This window comes from Triticum dicoccoides, chromosome 2A (assembly GCF_002162155.2).
Source record: "Triticum dicoccoides isolate Atlit2015 ecotype Zavitan chromosome 2A, WEW_v2.0, whole genome shotgun sequence".
Taxonomy (NCBI): Eukaryota; Viridiplantae; Streptophyta; class Magnoliopsida; order Poales; family Poaceae; genus Triticum; species Triticum dicoccoides.
In genome coordinates this window covers 276,271,186-276,281,100 of record NC_041382.1, presented here as the reverse complement: position 1 = coordinate 276,281,100, position 9,915 = coordinate 276,271,186, and the positions used below count along the sequence as shown (strand labels likewise).

Sequence of the window (9,915 nt, the reverse complement as noted above, 5' to 3'; positions counted from 1 at the left end):
CTATGACCAAGGGGGGCCAACGGGCCATCCTAATCTAGAAATATGCTTAACTAAATATTTATAATACAATCTAGATACCGAGTACTGATCAGATTTCTCAAATTTTAAGCATACCTCATCAGTTTGGCCCCCTCAACATTTTCCTTCAACCTCTGTCACTGCTCTTACTGTAACTCAACTGGTAGAAAATTCATTTGACATTATAGCTTTGTGCACTTGATGTTGCATGACTCTCGAGTTGTAAAAAAAAACTTGAATTCGGATAAAGAGCATCTATCTTCTGTGTGATCTATCTTTCGGCAGCATGAAAATCTGTGTATATCACTAGAGTGAGGTGATTCTTCTCATAACCGAACTGATGACAGCCTTTGGATAGATATGGAGCATGTCAATGCGCATCTGAATGGATCAGTTACTGTCTTCCTTTTTCGTTCCTTTCTTTCTCTGTAATTATGTTATTGCTGTTTCTTAAGCATATAACTTAACTGTTTATAACTTGTGGCAATGTGGCCTTGATTTCTGCTTCACATGTTGATAATGTCTTAATGGCTCAAAATCTAGTTCTTTTTTGGCGAATAAAAATGTACGAAGTTAAATAGTAAGAAATGTGCAACACCGTTTTCTTTTTTGATATTGATTGCGCGTAAAAAATAGTATGTGCTGCACCCTGCATTTTTTGTTATTTGTTTGATTCCCAATTTGCATGTGCTTTTTAAACTTTTGTTGTTCTACTCTCTTTTCTAGAGCGATGACATGTCCGATTTTTATTTTATCTGCAGAGTGGAAGACAAGCTATTTTCAATCTGAGCAGCCACCTTAGGCCTCCTTTGGTTTGGACGAATTTTATAGGAATTCTAGAGGATAGAATTCTTATAGGATTTTTTCCTTTAGAGCCTTTGGTTCATAGGAATGGATTCCTATTCCTACATAGGATTGGTTCCTATCCTCCACCTTTCATAGGAAATAAAAATGAGGCTAGACTCAATGGAAAAATTCCTTTGATATCAACCAAATGACATCTTGTTCCATATTCCTACTCATAGGATTTGAGATACATGTCATCTCATTTCCTACAAGATTCCTATTCCTACAATAATCCTATCCTATGAACAAAAAAAGGCCTTAACATCTGTAACAGCAAGGAAGGAATGGTGGCGACTTTTTAAGATATCTGCCATTTGTATATAATAGTGATAGCCTTGTTTATTTTCTTTTGTCATCGTTGGTGAACACTCTGCAGTGATCATAGTAACTTCCCAGTCTCTTTTTGCATACTCTGGATTGTTTACCACATGTGTCACGTGGTGTAAGAGCAACACCAACGGGGCGACCCAAACGGACGTGTGTTTTGTCCGCTTTTTGTTCATTTGGGTCGGCCAGGCGGACGTGCGCGTCCGCATTTTAAAATGGGTCGGTTTGACCGCCCAACGGGGAGGCCGACCCAAATGTGCCATCGTGAAAAAATAATAATTAGTTACATGAAATAAACATAAATAAACATAATTAAACATAATGCGTCGCGTTGGAGCATGACGTTGTAGCGCATCTGCTCCTCGCCGTCGGCCTGCTTCTGGCAGAGCCAGTGCTCCTTCCATCGCTCGAGGTGGGCCACCTCCTCCTCCGGCGTCGCGGCGAAGTGGACGGGAGGCGCGCTCACCCACTCGCGGTACTAACCCGTCCACGAGTAGGCCTCCTCCGGCCAAGTGGGTGGAGGTGGGGAGCGCTTATGCGTCGGCTCCGGCTCCGGCTCCGGCTTGGGCTGGACGGGCGGCGACGGTGGCGGTGGCGGCACGAAGAGCGGGGTGTGGACAGAGTCCCCCGCTGCCGACAGGGCAAGGGCTTGCTCCAGCCCATCCCAGTGCGCGTCCTCCTTGAGTCGGCCAGCCTTCAGCGCGTGCTGCAGGGCCTCCTCGAGGGCGGCTTGGTACTCCGCCTCCGCCTCCATGTCCTCCGGCTTTACCTGCGGGGGCGGCGGTGGGAACGGCGGTGGGACGGCGTCGACACCCGAGGGTCGTTGCTCCTCATGTTCGAGGGCGAACCACGCCTCCCAGTTGGGGGAGTTGACGGCGTACTCTGGCAGTCGACGCCGCTCCGGCGTGAGCTGCGCGCGGCGCCTGCGCACCTCGTCGTCGTGCGCACTTTGGGTACGAGGAACCGCCGGCACCGGGATCCGCTGCGGATCCAGATGCCAACGGTGCGGCAGCGTGACATCAGGGTACGACAATGGCTGCATGTACTCCCAGCGCCACCGCGCTTGGTGCACCGGGATGTCCAGGCGCCGGCGACCAGGGCGGAAACGCGTTGCCGCCGGAGGAGGAGGAAGGGGGAAGGGGAGCACGGGAGGACGAGGCATCGGGGATGCCCTTGCCCTTGCCATTGCTGCTGCCGAAGAGGCCCATGGCTAGGGTTTGCGGTCGCCGTCAAGGAAGCAAAGGGAGTGGTGGGGGGAGGTAGATGTGGACGGGAGAAGTGGATGAGGTCGACCCCGCCGCACGCGTGGTTAAAAAAAGATGCTTCCACTGGCTGACGCGTGGGCCCGCTGTCGGTGGTCGTCATAAATAAGATGACCGGTGGCGGTTGGGTGGCCGCCAGGTGGGGACGCGGCGGACCAGGCGCAATTTTGGGCCGGAAATGAGTTGGCACGAACGACAGGCATACACGATTTGAGTTTGCGTCGGCGCGTTGGGCCGCTACTTTTGTCCGCGCCAACCCAAACGGACGCGGGCGGACGAAATGGGTCGCCCCATTGGAATTGCTCTAACCTCCCAGTCTCTGATTTTGTGTGAATTACCTTTTGTGGATTGTTTCGGCATCCGTTTGAGTGTTTTTGTGCTGCCCACCACAACCCTGCAATCTTTTATATCTAAATAGCTAGTCCCACTAATAATTTTAAAGCACATACAGCTAGCTACCATCATCCCAATTGCAAACATGTGTGTGTCCTTCATACCCAATTTTCTTCTTCCACACTTTTGCCGGGTTTTTTTAATAAACTCCCTAACGGTAATTGGGTGTACATATGATGTTTTCAAAGCTATGCAATATATTACTAATTCAAATATTCATCTTCATACAATCAAATATCAATGAAGATATATGGCAGCCAATTTCTGCAGAACACATGGGGTTTCACCTAGTTCCTTCAATTTTCCAGCCTCATTTTCTACATATTTAAGCTTTGGAAAAGGTAAAATCTGAACGTTTTTTTATGGCAATTTTAGTTGACACAAGGGTTGACAAGTTTAGTTGGCAAGCACAGCAATTTCGTGGCAAAAGCCAAATTGAGGGTGGATTTGTCATGCTTACCGACTAAACTTGTCATGGTTAACAAATAATTGCCACAAAAAACATTGGTCAAATCCCAAGCGGTTCAGGACTTATCAATGCCATTAACTTATCAGATCAGGGTCAACCCGTCAGAAAATGAGAAATTTGAGGTGCAGGTTAGGCCACTATCAGCTAGCATGTGATAGACGGAAGATAAGACGTCGCACAGGCTATAGCCGAGACTAGCTGAAACGCAGAGACAAAAGGCAACACGATGTCATATTCAAAATTAGAGAAATTAGCTTTAGCTAGGCTATAGTGGCGTTGTCAAACTTTCGCTTAACATTCAAAATTACAGAAACTAGCTTTGGCTAGGTTGTAGTTGCGTCAGTTTGATTTGTACTATTGGCTATCAGTTTCAAAGGCCTTCGGGTCAGAGAGCGCAACAAAACCAAACCAAACTGAGCGATCACCTTAGGTCACCAACCTTTTCAGAACCATAATCTTTACAGTGCTAAGTCACCCATATGCCCTTTGTGCTACTTAATAAATGCGGCAGTAAATCATCTCCTTGTAACATCTCATACCAAAAACAAGCGTTTTCTCAACAGACTCGCTTCATGGAAAGCACCCTAATTGACGCTCCTAAACTCCGGTGACAAAATGTCTCAAGAACAGCATTCGTCACTTCTGCGAGCAGGGACCATAGGTGTGATACTTCAGTCAAACTATGCCATTGGTTGTCGCCTCCTGAAATACAAGATTATAACCAAGTTAATCATAATTTGATACTTGTATGTAATTTCTAATAACATGGAAAAGCATCTTTCCTAGTAATTATAAATGCTGAACTTGGTGGTGAATTCGCATGTAGGCCTACCAGGTTTCACAATAAACAAATACACTCCTCCCCACAACCTTCAAAGAGACATAAATAATTGTACTTTGCTCACATGTGAGACCTAACACAAAAAAACAAATACCAGACCCATGGCCTTGTGCCGCAATCAACTTACTAATGACTACTCCCTCCATTCCGAATTACTTGTCGTAGATATGGATGTATCTAGATGTATTTTAGTTCTAGATACATCCATTTCTGCGACGAGTAATTTGGAATGAAGGGAGTACCTTGATAGGATTTAAATTTGCATATGATGTCTCACTTCAAATCTTGCAAAGTACCTACTACGGTCACTTAAAATCCTCTGACGCCTACCACTCCTTATCATATTTTTGCTTTATTTTAATCGTCAATCGTGTAACAGCCTTAGGACACTATCATCTTTTCACCGTCTCCTAAACCAGTGGCTTAACTCTTCGTTTTTTATGACTATGCATGGGCATTGTGCTAGTAGGCAATACAAACTGAGTGGAGCGAGTCCACATTCAGTTATCCAAAATGGATGGTTTCGCTAGAATTTTTTTTTAATAGTCCATAGACCTATGTTTTTAAGGCGGTAAAGCGTCATAAGGCGGAGGAGGGCCGCTCTGACGCCTAAGCGCCAAGGCGAGGCGGTAAGGCGAGGCAAGGCGACGCCTTAAACATTGCAGGAAAAGAGTCATCAATAGGTCTGCACATATTAATACTAGAAAAAGAGCAATGGCTGAGAGATGGGCCACTACTTATGCACCTCCCAGTGGCCCAAAAGCCCATCTAGTGGCCATATACACCCCCGTGACCTAATTCCACTATCTCCTTCCCTTCTTTCCCACCACAGCCGCCACGAAGCCATACCCTTCTGGTCCTCCCTCCCTCCTCTTCATGGCCCCACCCTTCTCCCTCACAGCAGCAAGCCCCAGGAGCCCCCAGTCCTCCCTCCTCTTCATGGTGCCGGGAGACAGCGGGGCCGTCATCTCCAAGCCCCAGGAGCAGCCAGAACTAGGGCAGCCACAGCCGTACACTTCATGTCTGTCTAAGGCGGGGTAGACGCCTTGCCATCCTGGGGCGCCTTGACGCTTAGGCGACGACTAGGCGACGCTTAGGCGACGCCTTAAAAACATAGCCATAGACTGCATAGCTTTTTTCATAGTGTCAAAAAAGGATCTTAAAGTTTGGAACGGAGGGAGTATAATTTAGTTATTACTAGCCAAAATAGCAAGATACTAATGAAGAACAGATGCAAAAATTCCCAAGTGACCTCTGATGAAATACCTTTTTGGTCGGATGCGGTCCTCCTCAAAATCCATTATTCCTCCAGATTCAGAGAGAAAGTCGTCATGCCCCCGTAAGTCATTGTCTGCCTGCTTACATTGTTCAACTTCTGCTATCAAGTAAGAAAATGGTCCGGCAATTCCACTATTTAATAAAATTAGTTGCTACCATATGAACATTCAACAGTTGATAACTAAAATCAGAAAGCGAACAACTTTAGGTAAAAAATACAGCAGAATGAATATAATCAATAACCTATTGTCGTATGAGATATGCAAGACTATATTGCTACAGAAAAAAGGAAAATATTTTATACCTACTAAAAACTATAAATAGTAGGAACTTTCAATTTTATCCAACTGACCTTGACTGACTTCTTGGCTTCTTCCACTCTGTCTTCAAATTCTTTCTGGTGCTTCTTGTTCGATTCACTTGTTGTATCCGCCCACTTGATTTTCTCCTGAATTTGGTGTAATAAATTATCTGATGTTCCCAACCTGTGAAATGTACACATTTGGATCATAATGGTAGCAATATACTTCTGTCGAGCCTCCTTGCAATAGTCACTTCATAATGCACAGTGGATATAAAACCAATATTTTAACTTCTTTAGTTTGTTATTGAAATGTCAGTCGTAGAAAAACAACATGCATACATGTCACAACAGCCAACTGACAGACACTTATCTCCTTCATAACTAATAAGGGGATTAAGACATAGCAGAGAGAAAAAAAAACATGCCTAGACATGCTACCCACTACAGTTTCAGAACAGAACTGAAAATTACACTAACCAAATAATGGTTATTCAAAACAATATGAAAAGATTCACATTTCTTGAACAGATGGAGATAAACTTGTCGAAACATATAAATACACACCAGTCAGACAAGGTCTCAATCATGTTGGTTAGCTGATCATGTGTGAGGTCCCTTCCAGCTGCAAATTGTACCTGAAATACAAGGAAACAAATAATAAGGGAATATTGCTAGAAAGATGAAGAACAAATTCATCAATGATGTAACATATATAGGCTGCATATGTCTTACTTCAAAGCACCGCCGCAGTTGGTCCAACTTGCCTCTGACAATACCCTAATGAAACATGCAAAATGTTACAAAATTGAAGCAAATTAACTAAATGTTTTGGAAATCAAGAAACACAGTATATTAATCCTAAAGGGTAAAGACAAAACCACACAGCGAAGGCATATCACAATCTAAATCTCACAAATATGAAAAATACTCCCTCCGTCCCATAATATAAGTGCGTTTTTGACACTACACTAAATGATAAATAATAATTTCAAAAGAGCCATTTCTTGCTAATGAAGTTGAAGGATGAGAATATATAGAATGCAAGTGTGTAATAAAAGAGAACACAAGGACTCACTGAGTACATGCACTCATTGATGAGGAAATCTTCAAGTTCTCTCACATTGGAAACGTCTAGCTCTTGCATGAGCTGATCATATGGAAGTACCTAAGAAAGGAATGAGAAAAAAAGTATGTTTACGATTACCTGGCGTGAAACATAGCTCATATCAGAATTAAAAAGAATTACTGCCTACTCCCTCCGTTTCTAAATATAAGCCTTTTTAGATATTTCAATACAGACTACATACAGATGTATATAGACATATTTTAGAGTGTAGATTCACTCATTTTGCTCCGTACGTAGTCCATATTGGAATCTCTAAAAAGTATTATATTTAGGAACGGAGGGAGTATATACGTTTAATCAAGCTAAAAGGATAAAGATAGGCCCAGAAATTTTGTAACCCTTGATTACACAAACATAATGAAGTTCCTGCAGCTATTGTTTATCAATTTATAAAGGAAAAATACCAGTAAACCTTGCAGACTTGGCTCCCAAACATACAGAAATACACAAACCATTTACAACTAGAGAACTAAGAGGCACTAGAAGATTCAAGAAATCCAGACAACAAATACGCCGTCCTAAAACGACAGGCAGCACTGGAACTACTGCTCACATGATTACATGCGAGTTTATCAAGTTTCATTCTGTGTCCAAAGAAAGGGGAGCTGCACAGAAATGCTAGGCATATTAGACAAGATAGCTAGAATTTATACCTTGGTTGACTCAGCCAAAGTTAGCACACTGAGTTGCTTCAGCTTCCGGGCTTGATCAGGCAACAATGCAGGGAGGGCGCTAGAATTACCTACAGATAAAGAGTAATTACTCAAGCAATACATTTTCATATTTTCGTATGTTGCAGGGCATACTAATGGTGATGATAGATGAAACAAAGTTCTAGCAATCAAAGACATGCTAAACTAAGTCAGATGCCCAAAGGCAGGAAGGAATTCATGCCAGCAACAATTTCACCCAGAAAAGGGTGACTGCTGCATAAAAAGGCAAATTGGTTACCAGAGCTGAAGCTCTACTTTTAAGCACATCAAAACAAAATTTGGAAATTATCTGCAAAGGACACAACACAGGAACAGGTGGCTATTTGTATTAATTCAACTGAGCATCAAAGCGTAAACATCAACCGTTAATTAGATGAGTAAAATTATGTAGATTTAACGTCCCCAGCAAAGTTGCCCTGTTATGCGTTCATTAGGGCTTCAGGGCAAATGGCTAAATTAATAGCGTACTACACAAACACATGGCAGATCAGATAATGAGTCACAAAGCACAAAATACAACAAACTGGAATAAACAAAACACCGCCTACATATCAAATCAAAAGGGCAATGCATCATGTGTGCACATCAGGCCAAGGGAGATATCTTACTCTTGTAGTCCTTGAGGGTGCCGTAGGCGAAGAGGCGGAGCAGGTCCAGCGACGAGGCGTACTGCGTGCCCGTTAGCTGCACCAGAGGAGCCACACCACGGAACAATAGATCGAATCAGAAACCCCATCGGTGGGAACTGAAAACCCTAACACCTAACACCGCGTCGGCGCATAGACGGGCAGAGCAAGCAGCAGATACCTTGGAGAGGGCTGGAAGGGTGAGGAGCTCGGAGAAGGCAAAGAGCGCCGGGTGGGAGGTGGCCTCGAGCACGAGCGCCGCCAGCTGAGGAGCCGAGGAGAGCGCCGCCGCCTGCGCCGAAAACTGCTCGATCAGCTCCGCCTGCCGCCGCTCCGCGTCCATCGCCATCTCAGCCGGCGACGGGAGGTGCTGGTAGGGTTAGGGTTCGGGGGATCTCTGTCTCTCCTGCTAGTCCTGCGGTTTTGCTTTCGCTTCGCCTCCCTGTGGGCTTCTCGTGTAGTTTTTGGCTTCGAGTAAAATGCAAGCGCGGTCCTAATTCTTTTCCAAAAATATCGACTGGGTCCTAATTCTTTCAAAATGCATATTTGGGTCCTAAATCTTTCTAAGTTGTTCACCCGAGGTCCTAATTTCGTCTGTCCGCCGCTGACCAGCTCGCGTGGCGCTTTGACCGCTGCCACGTCGACTCGAGGGCCCACGCGGGATAGTTCCCGCGGTTGGAGGTTGGTAATTTAAGCAGTTTGGCCCCTGGAGTTTGTCCTCTCTTCATTCCTCGGTCCCTAGGTCTTCTGCTTGCTCTCTCCCTCTCTCTGGCGCCGCGCCGTCGCCGCCATGTCCGCCGCCGCTAGCTCGTCTGCCGTGAAGCACCGCGGGAAGAAGGCTGCCCAAGCGCCTGCTCCACCTCCGGCATTAGCCCTTTTCTCGCCGCCCATCTCATCGCCGGCTGCCGCGGGTATGCTGCCGTTGGTACCATGCCCTAGCTGCCGCATTCGATCTACAATTCGTCTTGTGTCAAAATCGAAGGCAAATCCTGGCAGGATTTTCTACAAGTGCCCCAATCACCATGTAAGATCTTTTACAAGTGCCCAATCGATTTGATGTTTCTGTGTTTCTTTTTGACTGAATTTTTTTTGCTCAATTTCTATCAAAGACAACTATTTTGATTTTTTGGTGAGAGCTGGGTATGTCAGCCGTGGATTGAGCAGTTTAGATTCGGCTGGTGTCATTGCAAGTGAAGAAACAGAGGTGCAAGATGCTCGTGCAGGAGCAATGCATAGCACTGTCGAGACTGTGGCATATGCAGAAGCAATGCAGAAGATGAATGAGCTCATTTTTCTCTGTAGGAGTATTCTCAGTGCACTTGTTGTACTGATTGTAGTTGTGGTGTATGTAGGATTTAAGAAGTGATGTGTTAGTATGATGTATCCAGTGATCAATGCTTGTTGGTGTATCCAGATGTTGATGATTTACTGTTGCAATGAAATTGAACTAAAATTTGGCAGCATTTTGGTTGTTTTTCTGTACTTTGGCACCATTTTTTTACTAGCATTGACAACACAAATAAACAGTAATATGCAAGGCCATTCTTTTACTAACTGAACTTCAAAGCAGTCTGAAAGATAGATAGATGGACCCAACATTACAAGGTCTTGAAGTTGTGCAACAAAAGTATTACATTTCCATGGTTTGTGTGAAACCCAAAGCCACATCTTAGCATGAGGTTTCATTACAAACCACCTTGTTTCCTAAGCAA

The 9,915-nt window shown here is 44.6% G+C and overlaps 2 protein-coding genes across 3 annotated transcripts in view; one reads left to right on the top strand and one right to left on the bottom strand.

The window, feature by feature from the left end:
* The window catches only part of LOC119354401 (vacuolar protein sorting-associated protein 32 homolog 1-like), an 8,946-nt gene extending 8,106 nt beyond the window's left edge, over positions 1–840 (top strand). The window contains exon 3 of the mRNA XM_037621137.1: positions 780–840. The gene's annotated coding sequence lies outside the window, so the exon portion shown is untranslated. The remainder of the gene's footprint in view (positions 1–779) is intronic.
* Positions 841–3,714: 2,874 nt separating this feature from the next.
* On the bottom strand, positions 3,715–8,656 carry LOC119354400 (COP9 signalosome complex subunit 7-like). Of its 2 annotated transcripts, none has more exons than XM_037621136.1 (9): positions 8,385–8,656; positions 8,186–8,261; positions 7,518–7,606; positions 6,814–6,903; positions 6,471–6,515; positions 6,303–6,373; positions 5,787–5,919; positions 5,423–5,531; positions 3,715–4,017 (listed from the first exon to the last, which is right to left on the bottom strand). In XM_037621136.1, exons 1-8 carry the CDS (start codon positions 8,550–8,552, stop codon positions 5,457–5,459), a joined length of 747 nt encoding a protein of 248 aa, XP_037477033.1. In that variant the 5' UTR covers positions 8,553–8,656; the 3' UTR covers positions 3,715–4,017; positions 5,423–5,456. The 2 variants fall into 2 exon arrangements, with proteins under 2 accessions (XP_037477033.1, XP_037477032.1); XM_037621135.1 differs by having other exon boundaries at positions 5,423–5,511; positions 8,385–8,654.
* Between the last annotated feature and the right edge of the window lie 1,259 nt (positions 8,657–9,915).